This window comes from Gordionus sp. m RMFG-2023, chromosome 1 (genome assembly GCF_954871325.1).
Source record: "Gordionus sp. m RMFG-2023 chromosome 1, tfGorSpeb1-WG-v2, whole genome shotgun sequence".
Classification (NCBI taxonomy): Eukaryota; Metazoa; Nematomorpha; class Gordioida; order Chordodea; family Parachordodidae; genus Gordionus; species Gordionus sp. m RMFG-2023.
The window spans coordinates 79,976,680-79,997,929 of NC_088775.1; the positions used below are offsets into that span (position 1 = coordinate 79,976,680).

Sequence of the window (21,250 nt, forward strand, 5' to 3'; positions counted from 1 at the left end):
AAGGTCTAGACATTTATTAGCGAAATCTCAAGCCTTAGGCGATATTTTTTTTTAGCTAAAATATTGAGACCGTTTATAAAAATCGGCTCAAAAGGAGCCATTTAACAACACTATAATTGAGCTAATGTATGTATAAAAAAAATATATAATATTCATTATAAAATATTTTAAAAAATTTCTCTCCCGATTAAAACATAAATAAATATCTCGTTTTATGAATCAATATAACTTTTTCAAGTATTGAAAGCTTCTAACCAATGACATAATATCTAATGTCTGATATTATCAGAGGTAACTCAGATATTATTTTCTATAAAAGTTTCATTTGATGACCTCACTATTTTTCTTTTATTAACCTTACCTGTTAATAAAAATGCTGTCGCCATATGCGATTTATAATTTATAAGTTTTATAAACATTTTTTTAATCTACCGTTTATATTTACTCTATAACATTCCACGAGCAGATCATGCAATCCAACGCTTGTCATTCCTTTATTAATTTTTTTAAATATACTTGAGACCTTGATAAAATTTTTATCCCCTCAAGAACCATATGATGATATTAAGTGAACATATTTGATGACAATGATTATATTAGTATTAGTGGCAGTTTTATAATAAAATCCTCTGTTTCTTGAGGTTACGGTCGCTTTTCAACAACAGCCATTTAGACGGTTTGATCGAATGGTACCAGTCATATGTATACCCTCTTTTAATTTGGGATAATGGCATTGGGAAGAAGAAATTATCAGTATGGATTTCATAATTTCCAAATGTAGTATATTTTGAACTAGCCAAAGAACAATATCTCCAGGTCTTGAGAGAGATTTGGAACCCTTTGACTATGGTGCCAGGAAATAAGCTTAATATCATCTTTCATTGCTAAATCAAAATCTAATTGTGCATATTTTTAATTCAAAATTATATTATTCTCTTCACAAGATTACTTTAACAATTGCAAAAATTCAATATATGTATTAGTTATTTTTGTCAGGTAATAATGCATATAGAATTACCAACGTGTTTCCTTTGTATATTACAAATATATAACTAAATAAATTTGGGAAAAGAAATTGCAATCTATGTATATGGATGACACTTTTCCATATTTTTTTTAGTAATTCAAATGTGCCTAAAATGAGTATTTTATTATCATTATTTGACTTAAAAATAATCATTGCCATTTCTCATTTGGAAAAATTCCCAGATAATTCTATATCTGTATTATTTTATTATGGGTCTAAAATTATCTCATCATGTCCTTCTAATTTCTGAAAAAGGTGAAATAGATTTTGTATATTGCTTCAGAGCTTTAGATGATTCTCTAATAATTTTTTCCTTAATATTTTCATCGTATGTTGAAATTCTTGGTTTGGTTGAATCATCAATAAAAGTCATTTTGCTTTCCTCTCTTGTTTCTAATTCATGGTATTATTGGAGGTTATTTTCGTGAAAATGTGTTTTCTTTTTCTTTGGTTTAGATTTATTAACATGGTTTATGATAGATCCTATCTTGCATGTTTTTTCGTGGCATTTATAAGTGTATTATTAAATATGATGAGAAAATTCAGACCTATAATATAAAAAATAACATGGATATAAAATTCCATGGGAAATTTCCCAACACAAAAAATAAAAAAATTCTAATTTTTGGTACTAGATTTGCTAAAAATTCTTTGAGTGTCATCCATATTAATGGATGGTACTTTCTTTGAATACACTAAATTATTTAACAATTATATAGTTGCCATGCATATTACAAAGGAAATAATCATCAGCAATGAAAGTTGCTATTAAGCATATATTTCATAGTACAATAGTAGGATGCCAATTCCATTTCCCTCAAGACCGACCTCGTAAATTGAATGGGCTGGGCTTGAAAAAAGAATATCAAAAAATAAAATAACCAACAAAAGGAGATGCTAAATGGTCCCTTTCCTTAAACCTAATGATATTAATTATGTTTTTAAATATTTTAAATCATTTGTTAGAGGATTAAATTAGTTAAATTATTTTATTTGATACGTTATTTCAAAAAACATTTCTAATTCCCCCAGATAAAAATCATACACCGAATATTTTAAATGCTCTTGGATGATAATTTATTAGTTTGAGCAATCAAATCTCTATTGTCAATATACATGCAAAATCTTTGAAAGCTAAAAATGAGATTATGATATAATTATTTAATTAAATTTTTCAAAGTGCAAGGTAAAAATTAAATGTAAAAAAATGATTTTTACATTAATCAAACATAATAAATGATTTGATCATAAAATTAGCAATAATCATTCAAAATTTAATAGAAAATTATTTTGAGGATTTATTAAACAAATATCAATATGCATGGAAATTTTAAATAAGTAGGGCTTGCCAGAAGTATCCGAAAAAGGTGCAAGAGTGATGCGTATTTAAGGACCAAGTGTGAAAAATGAGAAGTTTATTTATATATTTGATAAGAAATTGTTTTAAAACAATGAATAATAAATAATTATATATTAATCTTTTACATGTTTTCAGCTCAATGATGTCAGATTATAATCATGGTATTTCTTTTATATTATAAAATAAAAATTTTACATTTATGGTGCATAAAAAATTTTATTTTAGGTTTGATTGAACAGAGCATTCTATTTAGGACACCCTATTTGTGAGAGATGATACCCTTTTAAAATATAGCTCAAAAGTGAATTTATTCTTAATTTTTTTTAAGGCCATCATTCAGAAGGCTATTCGAATTCTAAAAAGGAAAAAGACACGCCAGGACACAGCCCTAAGCTTCCTTTTTTCCAAAACAAATTATCTATGATAGATTTAATTATTGATGGCCTAAATTTAAAAAAATGTTTTATAATTTAAGGAAATATATTTTAGAATAATTTGAAATAAATAAGTTGCAATAAAATTAATATATATATTTTTTTAAATGACATTATAGTTCTATCAAAAATTACAACGTTTTTAACTAAGAACTGAATTGATCCGTGTTTTTCACCCTCCCAATCCAACTTATAGCGGACTAGACTAAAACTGATTTATTCCCCATGATGGAGCATCTAGGGATTCAATCTCATAACTATATATACTGGGTCATTCCATATCAAATCAATCACTTTACAACCCGACCATCTCAGATTTTGTTAAAATTTGGTATTAAAGTTAATAAAGTATTGTAAGTGACGAATCCAAAATTGGAGATATAGGGCTTCAAAGTGGGTCAACTTGGTCATTTTTCGAAAAAAATGATTTTTTAAAATTGAGTTAACTTTTATATTAGATGCACTATGTATATTTATTATGGCTCATTTTATAGCCCTAAGTAAACTCTTGAACGTATGATAAATAAAATTAATTTTTAGTTTAAATATTTTTTTTAAATTGCGGTTAAAAATTTGTAATTAATTTTTTAAAATGTTAGACTAAATTTTTTTTTACAAATTTCAGATATTTTGTAAAGAGTACCAAGAACTGTTCATATATAAAATTTCAGAGTGGGGCCAAAAAAAATAATTAGATAAAATCGCATTTTAAAAAAATCCGCTAGATGGCGCAAGAAATTTAAAATATCAATTTTAACATAAAAAGTTATTCTAAGAAATTTTTTTTATTCCATAATATAATATTTATCGAATAATTAATAATAAGCGTATAATATAAATATTTAAAATAATTTTATTAAAATTTCTTTAAATGATAACCACCATTTATTATCATATAAACATAGAACATACCCTTTAATATCTTTAGTTAACATTTCGCTTTATATTTTGGATTTTTCCTAATTTGACTTCAATAGCACTAGAATATTTTTTTGTATTTATTTGTGATAAATTAACACAGACTGCATGAATTTTTTGAGTCCCAGATATTGAAAGAGCTCTTGATAATCGTTCCTCTAAAAATCTTGCTCATCTTGGTATTCTTTATGGGATGTATAGGAAAAATAAATATTTTTAATATTTTCCTCAGCGAAGGGAGTATTTATTTGATTTTCATAAGGACGTTGTAAACTGGCCCGCGCAGCCAAGCGTTTAACGGTTCCCACCTATTCCATCGCAAACATTTTTCCCATGGGCAGTAGGAAAAAAATGCCACTCTGCTGGGATGGCGAAGTCCACTTGATGATAACACAAATTTATAAAATATTTCCTATTTTTATATTGCGCAGCGGACCCATCGGAATAATAATAAATGTATTTTGGCTCAGATAAAAAGTAATTTTTTAGAAAATTTATCATTTTTTTTTGGAATAAATGAAATAAACAAGTGTTATGTACCAGCGACTCGGATATGGCCACATAACTTATATGATTTAATACATTATTTACTTTATAATATATACCAAATGGATGTAGGGTAACCTGAGAAGTGGCCCAGTGATAACTTTGGACTTCATCTTGAAGTATAAAAGAGTAATTTTCAGAAAAATCTCAGATAACCAAATAATGATCTAACTCTAAGTTGTTTTTAAGATTCTGATGGAATCTATTTTGTTGTTCAGTAATAAAAGAATGGCGAATCAAAATAAATATTTTATCAAATAAGTAATTAAGAAATTCGTCAGCAGTTTGTGTTAGGGTCTCTAAACTGGTTCTATCTACAGTTATCAATTGCTTGAACGTTATCCTGTATATATCATGTGCAATAAATAAATTTTCTAATTTAGCCCTTAATGCTTGGTCCCTAGGACATTCATGACATTCGCCAAAATAACAGGCTGGCAGTGGAGGATTGCAAATCCTTTTTGGAATTATGTCTTTGTAAGTCTTTATCTCAAAATCCCTATTTTTTGTCAAAGTTGCTAAATTGCTACCTATTATTAGCAACTTAACATTCTGATGGATTAGGCAGACACAAACCGAGTGAGTGCCACTTGAACCTGGCATTATGCAATTTTTAGGGGGCAATGAGGCGAATTTTGAAAATCCGATTTTAAGAGTAGGGTAGATAGTTTTGAAATTTATATAGATTTCTTTTAAATTATTAAGAATTAACCTTTTTTGAACGTTAATCCTTTCATCTTTTTCAATTATAGAAACGCAATCTTTTTTTCCGGGCAATAATCTACAATATTCGTCATTTAAATTTTTAACTACGTCAACTGTGTTTTGATCTATAGTTTTACCTGCCTTGGGATTAGGAGTTGAAAGAATCCCCTTTTGACTATGAATGTATTTTGAATTACGGATCATATAAAACGAAGCATTAAATTGTTTTTTAATTTTATGAATGCTCCAATTTAGGTAATGTTGTTAATAATTGATATTTTGGGGTTTTAGACAATAATGGATAATTATTTTTCATATGAATTATCCAATCGTCACTATCATTTTTATTAATCTTTGGTTGTAGAATTTTCCCAATAGCTTTTGAAATTCTGCTGAGCTTTTTCTTGGGATATCCCTTTTCTCTTAATCTCTTTTTTTTTTACTGGAGAATGCCCCATTTGATTTAAAGTAGAATTTAAGGATTCTAAAAAAAGTGTAGGGAGTTGCGCATTGTCGTCGGATAATCATTTTCTATATCGGTGGAGTTTAAGAAATTATTTGAAGTTGAAGGGATATTGCTATCCTCTAAAATTGGAATACTATTCTTCTTTTTATAAAATAATTTGCGACACTTAGGACAAATATATTCTCCTTTCTTAATTTTATGATACATTGTCATCCATAGGGGCACCTTACGCAAACCTTTCACGGAATAGTGATTTGGAAGATTCAATGGATTTGTACAAAACATATTTAATAAAATATTAATAAATTAATTAATTTTAAAAATTATAAATTTTAGGAAAAAAGTAACAGATATAATTATTGGGAAAAATATTTCGAAAAATCGATAATTCAATTAATTTCAAAGAAATTAAAATTATTTTAAATATTTATATTATACGCTTATTATTAATTATTCGACAAATATTATATTATGGAATAAAAAAAAATTTATTAGAATGACTTTTTATGTTAAAATTGATATTTTAAATTTCTTGCGCCATCTAGCGGATTTTTTTAAAATGCGATTTTATCTAATTATTTTTTTTGGCCCCACTCTGAAATTTTATATATGAACAGTTCTTGGTACTCTTTACAAAATAACTGAAATTTGGAAAAAAAAATTTAGTCTAACATTTTAAAAAATTAATTACAAATTTTTAACCGCAATTTAAAAAAAATATTTAAACTAAAAATTAATTTTATTTATCATATGTTCAAGAGTTTACTTAGGGCTATAAAATGAGCCATACTAAATATACTTAGTGCATCTAATATAAAAGTTATCTCAATTTTAAAAAATCATTTTTTTCGAAAAATGACCAAGTTGACCCACTTTGAAGCCCTATATCTCCAATTCTAATAGAGTTAAGACTCTAATATTTTGGATTCGTCACTTACAATACTTTATTAACTTAAATACCAAATTTTAACAAAATCTGAGATGGTCGGGTTGTAAAGTGATCGATTTGATTTCTTTTTTTCTAATATCCGCTATAATAAATTGTCCAAAGGTTCTTTACTTTTATTATATGTGGTAATGTTATCAGAATCTCTCAATTATAAATCAAACCGAATGGAATTTATATAATTTATTTTTTCAGGAAATGAAAAAGGTTTTTTTTTCTTAAGAATTAAATTGTTCTTTCTTTCTTTTCAGTAAATGGTTAAAAATGGATTTCCAAACATCAAGGTAATATTCCAGATTGACTATCCGGTTAACTTGCTATAAGTTAAATATTTTTTTAAAAAATAATTTTTAGAATAATAAAATTTTAGTGCTTAGAAAAATAAAGTTGAATGAAAGAGTTTTTTAAAATTATTTTTATTTAGATAGTAATTATGCATAATTTTCATGACACTTTTAAAAATAAAATATGCTTTTATATATATATATTTAGTTGTGAGAAAAATCTTATTTTTTTTTATTTATTTACTCTACATCGTTTATAGTAAACGCGAAAACCGCGATGTCGCACAAAAGAAACGTAAATTACACATGAGATTAATGCTATTTATTGTTCGGCAATTAATAACGCATCTCTTGAGCGGTATCACGCTTATCATTGAGGCCATTGATTGTAAAAAAATATTATTCAGTTATCTTAAAGGATCCTGGTTTAAGAACTAAGGAAGAAAAAAAAGCTAATATTTATAAGAAATGATAATTTTAAAAAGGATACTTACCCATTTGGGTAGGTAATTATAGGGATCGAATTGAGTAAAATTTGGTTTTTGACTTTCCTGGCAATCGCTTAAGAGAGCGTAGGCGGCTAATATATAGCATTTCGATTCTTCCCATATTTGACAATCTTTCAGTACATTTTCTTTCATTTGTAAATAGTAATGAGTGAGTGCTATTTTGTCCCTAAAACAACAAAAAGTTTAAAATATTTTTTTTTCAAATATATAATTAGGGTATAATATTATGCAAATGAGAGTTGGGAAAAAGTTATAAATAACATTACATTATATAACGTTCTTGTAATTTTCCCGTTTTGAAAAATATATCTAAGAGTCTCTTTATTCCCTTTAAACAATAGCATCAATCCGCAAAACAAGCCGAAAAGGATTAATAATATCAGGATCTCCAACTTTTATATCATTCCTATAGTCAAATCCACGAACACCCATTCGCCAATAAAACTCAAGATTAAAAAAAATTTAGGCAACAAAACAAAACATTTACCAACGAATTTCTATATTAGAAAAAATTTTAATTGAAATTTTTAGATATAATTATGGTTCCTTTTGAGAATACAATTATTAAACTTATAATTAACATTCTTTTAAATTTAGCCCCTTTAATGTTATTTCAACACATTTAATTTTTAAATAAAACATAATTAAAAAAAAACTTTAAATTTATATATCCGGTTCAAACTGAACCTGAACCGTTAAATCGATATTAACCATGCTTACAAACCTAAACCGTCAAAATATTTGTCACCCGAATCTCTAAAAAGGTTGAACGGTTTAAAGCTTTTAATATCATAAATGTTTTATAGGTTATTCAATTTTGATTGAATAAATATCAGTAGCCATTTTTAAATACTTTTGTATATTGCTGTTAGACTTGCCATCTATTAAATTTGGATTATAGAAGTGTTCTCAATCATGAAATTTAATATTTCTTTTTATAGATATAATTTGACAGAAAGAGAAATCTTTTAAATATTTTAATCGTATATCAATATAATTTTTTTTAGGAATAGTGTTAAAATTTTCAAAAATGTGTTTCTCTTTTGCATAATTCTAATAAGATTTTAGGCGAAAAGTCCTTAAACAAATAAATTCACGCAAGTTCGAACTGATTTTAAAAGGTTCAACCCGAGCCGATATGATTATTTTTTATGAATCAAACCGTTATTTTTATCAGAACTGATATTCGCTACGGTTCGAATCCCACTTCATACTGCCTTTTTATCTTTCCCATTACATTTTCTAAATAAGGTTACATAACCAAAGTTAATAATTATTTAATCGTTATATTTGTTCCTTGAACGAACCATTAATTTTTTTCCCAAGTAACGCACCCAACCCTGGCTGAGTATACATGAAAAGAAATAATTATATATTTTAAAATAAAATTAACTTTATAAGAATTTGAGGATTTTCGGTATAGAATTTGACTCTTAGATAAAGTTGAAGTGATGGTTGTCTGATGAGAGGATGATTAGATTCTTTGCAGTACATTCCAGCATTCTTGTTCAATGACTTCAATTTTTATAAATCGTAAATTTTGTTTTATTTAAAAGTAAGAAAACCAAAATCAATCTTATTGTCTTAGGGCTAGAATTTAAAAAAAAACATTCAAAGATATTTTCCAAAATTTTGATCAAAAAATCTTTGAAGATCACATTAAAGATTTTTTTTTCTTAAAAAAATTGTGATTTCAAATATGAAGGATATTTTATGCATAATAAATCACAAAAATTTACTTATAAAAAGATTTAAAATTTTAGTTAAAATCTGAACAAAAATCTTGTTGTTTGCGCATTCTCATAAAATCTTTGAAGATTTTTCGTCTAGACTAGATTATTAACATGTACGTGTATATAAATGTTATATCATGAAATTTATGAAATTCTTCAAATTATTTTCCTATGTTACTCTGAAAGATTTAGTGGCCGCGTTTATCCAAGACGAAGAGGGACTTCTGGATGATGCTATCCTGTCCTCAGGTTCTAAAAATTTGTATTCCATCCCTAATTATTTTATTTTTTTTAAAAAAAAGGAAAATTTTTTAATTATTTATTAAATACAAGAAAAATTTATATCTTCTGCTGATAAGTTACCTGAGTCAAAATAGACTAATTGAGCCAATCCGAAAAATTCGGATTGACTGAGGCCGATGAGGGAACAGGCGTATTCTAAAACGCTTTGGCAATCGGTGTATTTATCCTATTTATTTTTTTTAAAAAAGAGAGTAAATATGAGATGAGACAATTATGTATACCGAAAATATAATCATCTTATATTAATATTGATTGGCTAAAAAACTATTCAGGCATTTCAACCTCGATGTATGTACACTTTTAATAAGTGAATGGTGAGTCTAGGCTAGTATTAATGTCAGTGAAGAACGCGGAAATAAATTAACTCGCGCCTTAAAACTTGGCAAATTTTATTCGGCACGCGCCTGTAAATTAAACCGAATTAGCCATTTTTAGTCATCGTCCAATCAAAAGTTTCAGATGGATCAAACTAATATATAATTCTATCATGTGATAACTCTTTCTTTCTCATATTTTTATTCCATATAAAAGATATTATAAATGGTTTATATTTATACAATTCTAAGGATTGTGTATATGTTAGCGTCAACGTGTTTCTCCCGGCAATTTGCTATTTTTTCAACTTTAAATTATTATTTGAGCCTGTTTTTTTAATTTAAAAATCTGATTTTACCGGAAATGTATTCCAGCATGTTTAGAATACCTATCTTATGAATTGTAGAGAATTTTTTAGTATGAGTAACTTATAATTTAAAACTATATGGGATTAATATAAATTATGTTAAGTTCAAATATTGATGGCAAAATTGTATGAAATTCATAAAGTAGTTAATTAATTTAAACATGATGGAATACATTTTTGGTAAAATCAGATTCTTAAATGTTTAAAAACGCGCTCAAAAAATGATTCAAAGTTGAAATTAACACATTGCCACTAAATAATAATTTTGTTAAATATATTTTAGAAGTGCCCAAATTAAACTTATGTGTGTAACACACTTTGGCCGCCTCCCAAAGCAACTCCACTATTTTTAATATATTTTTGCTAGTCGTTTCTTATTATCATCCATATATATTTTTTAAAAAGGGCAATAGCTCCTATATTCATATTTCCATTATGCAATTTTATTAATAAAATACAATAGTGCTATCCTAAGAATGGATGAATAAATAATTTAATTTAGGCTAATGTAAAAATATATGTTAATTTTTTTTACATTAATATATTATTATATACCATGCCTTAAAGTGAAAATTAAATTTATCCTCATATTCCTTTTATACAATTGTAAAAAAAAAATTAATGCCTTAGTAAAAAATAATAATATAAAGAAAGGACCTATTTTTTAAAAAAAATATTGCTAATTTGATTATTTATTAACCTCCAATCAAAATTATTTTAGTTTTAAAAAAAAAATTAAGATATAGGATCGAATCCATGTCAAAAAGATTTTAACAGGCTCTTATAAATTAAGGTTCGTGCAATTTAGCTCTGGGCAAAATCATAAGCTTTAGATAGTGTTGTTGATTTGAACTAATGATAAACAGTTATCTCAATATTTAGCCAGAAAAATATTTCCAAGCCAGGAGAATTTCGCTAATAGATGTCCAAACCTTTGCGCCAACCATGAGCAAAATCTTCTGACTTGGTAATATTTTTTGGATAAAATAGTTAGCCGTTTTTAAAAATCGACTCGAATCGAACCGTTTAACAAGGCTATTTTTGGAGATAAAAGATAATATTTTAAATTGTTTATATTGCTTATATTATATTGACCGTGAAATCGCGATGCTATCATTTTAATTTTTGAAAATCATTATAAAATAGTTTTAGTAATGTTTATTTTTAAATTCTTATAAAAAATTGAAGCAATCTCAATTGACTTAAATAAGAAGTCTACCGAAAAATTTTTTTTATTGAAATACAATGTAAGGTATAAAATATCATTATATTTTGAAACTAGTTGTATTTATTTTATAACTAGCTTTCAGTATATCATCAATTGAATAATTCCGAGAAGGGTCAAATTAGGTCTTTTATCTCCTGAAATTTCTAAAAAATATTTAAGCGATAAAAGGCTTAAATGTTACCCAATATAAGTTAAATGATAATTAGTTTGAATAAAAATTTCATCAAAATCATAAGTGGGTGGTTATAAAAGGTAAATGATTTAAAATCAAGATGCTTATTTCATCATCTAGATGGTAAAATTAAAATAATTTACAAACTCATCCAGCAATATCATAATTCAAAAATTTCATTCATTTTCAGTTCTTATATAGTTTTTTTCGTAAGAAAGCAGAAAAAACTTTGTTACTTAGATAAGAATAATAATGCGAAGGGCCCTAAAAATTCTTTTTAGTTATTTATATAAATAAACTTATATTTAAAATGGAATATATATAGAAATTAGAAATAAAAAGGCAGACAATAAAATCATTTACAATTTCTCAGCCGGTTTATAAATCATTTCGGCTGGTTGATTTGGCGCATAGATAATTCGGCGCAGAGAAATTTTGGCCATTTTTTCTAACTTACGCTGCATTTATAGTAAAAGCGTTATGTTCAAGCGTTGCGTTATTTAACACAGCGCTATTACAGCTAATTCAGTTTTAAAACTAATTTAAGATAAAGTCAGAAAGAGATAATATTTAAGAAAAATCATAACCTTTTTATCGAATTTGCTATTATTTTTATAATCCGCATATCTTTTAACAAGGCTTCGAAACCATATGTTTATCAAATTTTATCGTAGCGTTATCATCATAACGCTTTATATTTATAAATTTATATCTATTAATTGGCTTAATTTTATAATAACGTCAAATGCGTTACCATAAATGAGGCCTTCGACGCAAATTTGTGGCAAAGCAAATATAATTAATAACTATTATATTTATATTAATTTTGTATACTTGGTCGCGAATTCGTGTTAACTTCCAACGCAAGGCATATAAATATAATAATTTTACATTCCTTTTGGTGTACTTCGACGCGAATTCGCGCTATGAACGCAGGGTTAGGCCTCATATATTCATTAAGATCCTTAAACTTTGTGATAGAGACCCAAGATAAAAAGCGGGATATGGGGAGTTTCTAGGAATAAAAAACTAAACCTAGCGGTGAGTAGGCTGCCCTGTAGATAGGTCTGAGCTAAGGAAAATGACGAGTAGATGAAACAATTTGAATAATAAAATAGAAATAAGGGGATAACAAAATTAGGTAATAAATAAAATAAGTTAAAATACATGGGAAATGGTGATTAATTTGTTGACTTACCCCATGAAAATGGGTGAAAATAAATCTACCATTAATGAATATAATGGGCTTCATAGCAGAGCCCTGTAAATCAGCCCGGACCTAACAAAAATACTTTCAAATATTTTGGACTGGACCAATTAAAAATTTCGCCGTATCGGTTTATAACGAATGAAATTTAAGTGTACATCTAATGTTAATAGGCTTGATTTGGGATTTTAAAAACGGCGAACTCAATATTTTATTCAGAAAAATATTACGCAAGCCAGAAGATTTTCTCAGAGGGCACAAAGGTTTGGACATCTTATTAGAGAAATCTCGAGGCTTATGCAATATTTATCTGAATAAATATTGAGCTGGTCGTTTTTTTAAATCGGCTCAAATCGAGCCTATTAACAAACAGTGTTCACCAATAATTTTTTTAATCATTTCTTTAATTTTGAAGAGGAAAAAAATTTATTACATGAAACCTTCATATTTTGACATTTATAAAATATAAAAAATATATATTGAATCAAATCAAACCCATTTATAAAATACGAATATATGATATATCGTATATACCTTGAAAATTTTTATAAAATTTTAAATAGATATATAAATTAAATATAATGATTTCCTACCTATGATAAATAAAAGGTTTCTTTTTTTCATGAAAATATCTAAAAAACATTTTTATAGAACGCGCTTGCATATCATCTCCAGGACAAGATTATAAATATGACGCATCATCAATTTAGAACCGATTTGTGTACGTTCCATTAAAAATAATTAGGAATACCAATTTTTTCAAAAAATAATACTAATCAATATAATATTTGGCTTTTTTTGATGTTGTTTACTAGCCCTATAAATTATGGTTGCACCGATATAAAAGTATCAGATCGGAGCCAATATTGGACTTTTAACAAATATCCGATCGGCTGATATATTTTAAAAAATTAACCGATACCGATTTTATACGTATTTTTATTTTTACACACATTTTTAAGGTTAAGGATAAATACTGCCTAATGGATATATAGTAATTTTCTAAATAACAACCTAACTTCCTAAAGACCGACCAAAATTTATTAAAATGTAATAAGAATATTAATAATGGAGCCTCAGAAATAAAACGATCCTTGTGGATTATAACCCAGAACTAATGGATTGGCACGCGCTTTTATCGACTAGGCCACAGACGTTTTCCGAAAATAATGTATTTTTTAAATACATTATCCAAATTTAAGATAAACAAAATACCATACGATAGTTACTACCTTAGGCAGTACCTATCAAATCCATTTTTATTTTTTATTTATTTTTGAACTAATTTCCCTTTCTAGTAATAAATCTTCTTAATTCACATAAAAAAATGTCTAATAAATTAAAATGTTTAATGTTTTTTTTATATTTTTTTAAAGAGAGAAGAAGTAAAGTATATTAATAAGCTAAAATAAGAAAATTACCCAAAACTTTTGTGCATTTTTATTTGCCTATTGTTTATTCCATTGCCTTTATTAAGAAACCTATAGTAAATAAAAATGATGCGAATTTAAATTTCATTAATTAACAAAGATACCAATATTTTATCTATGATCGATTCTCTTAATTATTGGAGGGTTTAATAATCAAGGTTTCCAACTTAGGAATACTTCGCATAAAAGTATTTGGCATCTCTTGCAACAAGTGTTCCATCAGAATTCGTCTTCTGCACAGCTGATGATATAGATAGCCCTCATAGGAGAAGCTTATTATTACATAGCTCTTATCTTCATAAAGAAAAATATCCTAATTATTAATTATTTTATATTTCATTATATTGATATTTAATTTGTTCTTTTTTATTAAAATAAAGATACAAAGTTTGTTTTAACAGAAAATTTAATATGAATATAAAGTATGTTAGCATATAAATTTATACTTATTTTTAGACAAGTGAAAATTATGAATATCATTTTTAAAAAAAAATATGGAAATATATGTATAATTATCCTTTAAGGGCCATTTAACTTAAAAAAATAAGACATAATTTACTATATATCTTATAAATATAAACCTTTATAAAAATTTAAAGATAAGACATATCTTTAGAATTTTAAATTTTAAAGTTTTGAGTCCGTATCTTAGGTCAGCTTAATACTAACTAGCCGGCTATTTAATATAGACTAAATAACCAAAAAAGCAGAAATTTTTTTTAGAAAAAACCTAAGAACGAGAATAAAATACGAAAAATAACAATCCCACCAAATACTTAAAACAAACCAAAATAGGATGTCCTCGTTCAAATACTTTTTAGCCTATACTAAAAAGCAATTAAGTATCCATAAGCCGGCTTAGGACATAGCCTGAGACTTTTTCTTGATTTTTAAGAACCGAGATCTGAAAATATTCTGATTAAAACGCTTTTTAAAAAAATTTATATGTGCAAAAAATTGTAGTTCGGTGCAGCTCTACTATAAACATTATATACATGACAAGCAGTCATTATTATTGGTTTTAACGATTAGCAATATCCATTCCGACAGTGGCCTCCTATCGGTATGTTTTTAATATTTATATCTTTGACATACACGTCACTAATCTTATATGAACTTCTATCATTGGAGATGTTGAGTTTCTACTTATCGGCGATATCTTACATACCTAAGGAAGACCCATGCCATCACCTGAAACATTTTATCTATCTCATTTTAAATATCTCTGATATATATTTTTTCTTTCATTTTAAACTAGAAATGAATTAATAAATTTCATAATTTTCCTCAATGTCAATATTATAAATCGTTAAGGAAATAAGAAATAACATTCCTTTATTAAAATCATATATTCTATAATTAAATATTTTTTTAAAAAAATAAATTAAATTTTAGTATTAATTTTTTTTCTTTTAAATGCAATTAAATTTTTTTTTTCGCTAAAAAAAGTATAAAAAAAATACATACATTTTCTAATGCTTTCAGGCTTTTTTAAAAAACTTTTTAAGTGCTGCTTAAAAATTTATTTTAAGTTTTTGCTTAGTTGTTATATATTTTTTTTATTAACCCTTTAAGAACTTTTAAAAAACTTTTTAAGGATGTTTTGTGAAATAAATACAAGGGTGGATTCAAATTTTCTTTTTTTTTATTAGACCATGTCCAAAATCTTTTTTAAAAAAACTTTCGCGAATTCTAAAATTGTAATAGAAATCGTTATATAAAATTTTTGAAATTTAAAAAAATTATTAGAATTATGTTTTGGACATATTTAATTTTTATATTTAAAATAGCTTATTTATGTATTCTCATTAAAGCTTCGAAGGTTTCGTGAATTTAATTTTTTGATATTTTGGGAATCTAGTGTTAACGCTCGGATTGTTTTTGAAAATTATTTCTGTTTGGCCAAGGATATTCAGCCTTTAAGCTATGACACCCTATTCTGGTTTGTTAATTTTGTACATTATATAAATATTACTTGTTATTTATATTTTTGCGGTGAAAATAAAAAAAAACGTGGTAAATCGAAATAGCCTCTTCCATTTTAGGCTGTTTACAGAAACGGCTATTTAGATAATTTCAAAAAGAATAAAACACTATTTCACCATTTCTAGCCTATGTTTCGAAATATAGAAAATATTGAGGCTTAAATGGATTTAAAAAAATTAAATGTTCCAATCTTAGGTTTCCAATTCACCTTTTATCATTGTGGAACTAAAAATTTTAAATTTGGTGCAAATATGGATTTTGTAATTTAATTTGATTTATTTTTTTATTGAAAAGGTGTTTTTTTGGCATAAAAATAACAAAACAACTCTCTTTTTGTTTCGTTTTTTAAATAAAAATTTCGAAAGACCAAATTGGCTAAAATCGAATATTATTTATATTTGTCAGTAAATATACGGTTGTCCGAAGTTACTAATATAGCAACCTTTTGTAATAATGGCAGCAATGTCATCATAAATGGATCAGTTAGTAACTCTCATAGACGCCAGTAAATCAATCTAAGATTTTTTTTTATAAAAAATTATTATTTCATCATATTCTTAAGAACAATCTCTCCTTGTTAAATAATTTTTACAAATTTTTAGGACATTCTATTATAAGAATTTCTCGATAAATTTTTTTCAGTGTTCCCTTGATATTAATCAGAGATGTATCGATATTGATTTTAAGCGAAACCAACGAAGCCCTATAAATTAATAAGAGTGAAAAAAAATTTGACCTACAAATAGTCTAAATAGTGTTGTTAAACGGCTCGATTTTTTAAAAATGGTTAACCCAATATTTCAGCCAAAATATATAACGCAATCCTGGAGATTTTGCTTATAGAAGGCAGAAAGGTTAGGACATCTATCAATCAAAGAAATCTCGTGTTTGCGTAATAATGTTTTGGCCAAATCCTTATTTTTAACCAAAAATTATAAATATTTTTTTTTGTAAAATTTATAAGTAAATCTTTTGCCATTTTTCATGCATAAAAAAATTTAATCTTATAAAAAAAATCTTAAAATTTTAAAATAAAATTAAACAACGTCTTCTTCCATTAGTGTTGTTAAACGGCTCGATTTAGCAGATTTTAAATAAAGATTTGGCAACTTGATCAAAAATCACGTTTAATTTGAACATTCTTTAAAAAAAATTTATTTTATTTTGAAGAGCATTTCAAACTTTGTTTTTAAATTAATAAAAAAAATATTGTAGTGAAAATGAATTGAGGAGGCGGATGGGGGGGGGGGGATCTTTATATTTTTTTCAAAGAAACTAAGTTTTTTTAAAAATTATATTATTTCATAAAATGTAGGTTTGCAGTGCAATTTTGATGATATACTATTCCCCCGGCAGACCTTATGTGTATTGAGATTTTACTTTAAAAGCGTATAAGTTAGGTCTATGTCCTCGTTATTTATTTTTTAAATTTACAAAGCTTTAAAATTTAAAAATCTAAAATTTATATTTAAAATAACCTATTAAAATGAACTAATAAAAAGTACTTATAGAAGGTAAAGTTGATTTAATATTTTTTTTAAAAAAACCCTATTTATTACATTTTAAAATTAACAAAATACATTTTATATTTCATATTATAAATGTGGGGAAAAAATCTCAGATTATTGAACAAAGAAAAATATTTATGATTTTGTGTTACAAATTAGTATATTATATTAACATTTTTATGATTTATTTAGAATTCTGTAAGCTAACATTAAATGATACCATTTTGATAAGAGCCAAAATCATTAAAATTTTTATTTTGCATTACTTATAAAGCTTTGTATTATATTTTTAAACTGTAAAAATGTAATTGTGATAATAATGAATCATTATTATCATTCAAATCTATTTTTTTTAACTTAATATTAATAATGCAATCTATTATGAAAAATAATATGAAAGTATTAATATATCTCATACAGGGCACTTGCAAGGGAAGGGGGGGGTTAGGAACCTTTGGGAATGAGTTTTATGCAAAATTTTAATAATCTACAGAGAACCAGATCCAGGATCCGATACTGGTCCAGGCCAGGATTTCCCTTCTTCTGACTGGCTAATTCTTTTTAAAAAGTTGAGTATTGACTGGTCCTTTTCGCTTTTGTTTAGAATATTTGTTATTTATTTGTTATAAATGTTAAAAAAACAAAGTAGTTACAAAAAAAACAAAAATCATTTCTAAATGAATTAAATATTGAATAGCATCAATTAATCTATTTTTTCGATGTTAAAGTAAGACTTCATAAATTTTTATTGAATATAATTAAAGTTCTACGCATAAGAGAGTTAATTAAACACTTTTTTACAAGATCCAGTATTGGTAGCAGAATAATTTCTTTTTAGACCAAGCAATATGAGAGAAGAAATTAAGGTACAATAATCCATAAGGTTTGAGGATTATACCTTTTTTGATATAACAAGGGTTGAGGGCTCAAGAAGTTAACTGATAATATTTAAAACATTCTTGTGAATGAAAATGACAACAAAACACACACAAAAAAAGAATTATTTCTAAAATATTTATTTCAAAATAAATATGCAACTGAAGAAATATAATATAATCATGTACCAAAACCAATAAAATTCTAAAATTGGATAATGATTGGGCAACTTTAAAAATCAATAGTGTACTACTGAGGGAGGGTAGGTAGAGATGTGTGTCCCCAATCTTAGATCTCCCCTCCTTTTCCATAAAATTAAATTTCATTCCTAGACTGTGCAGGATTTGATTAAACTATAATTACAATATGCTTAAATAATCTCAATGACTTTGTAAATGAATCAGAAAGAAAAATGAAGTGTAAAACCAAATTTATTTTAAGACTTCAAAAGGCAAGCTTAAAGCCTTTCGATACAATTTAAGGAGGCATGAACTTGCATAACATGAAAATTTTCAAAGGCAAAAGTTAACAGCTTAAATTATAAAAAAATATGCCAAGTCCATAAAATAATTTTGTATACAAGTTACTTGGCCCGAAATAATTCTTAATTAAGAAAAAAAAGGCATAATTTGTATAATAGAAAAAAATTTTGTAAATTTCTGGTCTACCCCATAAAAAAATATTTTGCACTAATTTCACCAACCTCTACTAAGTAATTTCCCTTTAGATAATCGTGGCTATGCCTAAGGCTACATGCCAAATGTGTTTTTATATTTGGACAAGGAAATAAAATTATTTTACACATCATATTTATGATTTTGGTCTAATTATGCTAATGCAAAAACTATTAATTATAAAATATTTTACTATTTTTTAATAAAATATTATTTACATCGATGACAAGAATGATTGATTGTTGATTGAGCAAATTGATAGCTATATATTTTTTCCCCTTAGGTAGGGCAACATAACAATCAGGCACATTGAATGGTCTACCCCTTTGAGTTCTGCCTGAAAGATGGCTTGGTGATTTATTTTTTGAAATGGATGGTGATCTTCGATGATTGGAAAAAATAGAATTTTTGGAATTAACTGAGTTCGAAAATGTAGAATTGCTTGTGGCATAAAAGTTTAAATTGTTTTGGTCATGTTTAATCAAATAATATGGATTTTGATTGTTATGTCTGTCAATTGCAATGTTTTTATTGTGGTTAAGGTTACCAAAGTTGTTATATTCATTATAGTCATTTGGACCAGTCTGTGATTTATAGTTGGTATTTGACTGATATGAACTGTTAAGGATATCAGAACAATGGCTATTTTGATAATCTAAATTAAAAGTTTGTTTTAAAGGGATGGTAGAATGTGAGTTCATATTAAATATAAAGATATTAATTCTTCTTTCAATGCACTCTCAACATTGAAGAGATAGATTGAATGGCCTTTGCTATTGTACCTATATAATAAATTAATATTCAAGAGATTATATATAAATTCTATATGTCTGCTTTTTTATAAAACATTTTAATAAATTTATTAAGTTTAATTGTATAATTATTTTTATATTATAAACAATGAATCCTACTTAATTACATAATTTATTAACCCTTTTTCTAAAATATATATTCTTAAAATATATGAAGGAATCAACATTCATTATGTAACCAAATTAGTGAAATTAATTTTTAATCCCTTGATATAAGTGAATCAAATGAAATTAATTATAAATGTTCATGAGAAATAATTGTATTTTTTAAAAAAAGCTTCTGTTACTAGAAATAATAAAATTGAATATATCTTAATTGATAAAAAAACTTAATAACAAACAATATGTAGAAAAATTTTATATTTATGAAAAATTATATATAGATGTATAACGGGCTTTATTATATAGTATAAAAATTACCTGTGGGATATTAAGCTCGCATAATCAGGTGAATAAAATATTTAACCATTTTATGAAAATGCTGTTTTTATATTAAATTTTAAATATAAATTCATATTTAAAAAATAGTGTAATAAAATAAAAATATATATGCTAGAGGTTCAAGGCTGTAGTTAGGAATTTTTTGCTGATGGAGGGGTAGGGGAGAGGTTCAACTGCTTACTTAGGAGGCCAATATTTTTTCGAATAAAAACAAAAAGTAAAGATTTAAAAATTTGTACAAATATTAAATTCTGTTATTTTTCTCATAAGCCATTAAAATACTAAATTTTGTTTACGTCGATCTTTCATTGATTATCTAGTGGTGATAGAACTCCTTTTAATGTAGGCCTCAGAAGAAGCAGTTGATACGCCATTTGTTGAGTATCATTTATATAATTTGTATATGTATTAGCTTTATATAAATTGTATTTTATTTACCAACTTTGGATCAATATAAACAAATTATTGTTAAAGTTAAATAATCTTTTTGATCTTTTCAATTTGTTAAAAATAAAATTATATTTGATTCTTATAATACCTTTTATAAACACCACATTGGCGACGATAAGTTTAAAGAGAAGTGTTAAATTAGAAGTCTTAATTTAGTTTCTTAGTCAGTCTTCCTTTCTCTTGTTTTCAATGCGAGGTTATAAGTGGCTTGTGAGTGGTAGAAATAGTTTATTTGAAAACTGCCTGCTTGTGGAGGAAAAATTCGTGCCTTTTATTTCTTCCACAGTCCTCGGCACAGAGAGACTTTCTTAACCCTCCTTTGGCTACTTTAAGAAATTGTAGAGGACGAATCTCTCCCATTACCATTCCTCGATAGGGTATAGACTAGGCTATGAGCATAATTGTAAATGATACGGGAAAAACTCCCGTTTTTTAGACTATAAACGGTAGACCTTAACCTCCCTTGCTATTAACTATATAATTCAAACAAATTACGGTTGGTCAAATACTCAAACCTCCTGGAACCCGTTTACTTACAATATCTATAGGAAAA

The 21,250-nt window shown here is 26.1% G+C and overlaps 1 protein-coding gene across 1 annotated transcript in view; it reads right to left on the minus strand.

The window, feature by feature from the left end:
- LOC135931674 (uncharacterized) overlaps positions 1–20,286 on the minus strand; it is a 29,399-nt gene extending 9,113 nt beyond the window's left edge. The window contains exons 1-6 of the mRNA XM_065468938.1: positions 20,227–20,286; positions 19,213–19,776; positions 9,292–9,397; positions 9,107–9,201; positions 8,589–8,710; positions 7,181–7,361 (exon numbers count right to left, since the gene is read on the minus strand). Of these exons, the coding sequence (XP_065325010.1) occupies positions 7,181–7,361; positions 8,589–8,710; positions 9,107–9,201; positions 9,292–9,397; positions 19,213–19,695 (987 nt within the window). The 5' untranslated portion in view covers positions 19,696–19,776; positions 20,227–20,286. The remainder of the gene's footprint in view (positions 1–7,180; positions 7,362–8,588; positions 8,711–9,106; positions 9,202–9,291; positions 9,398–19,212; positions 19,777–20,226) is intronic.
- Between the last annotated feature and the right edge of the window lie 964 nt (positions 20,287–21,250).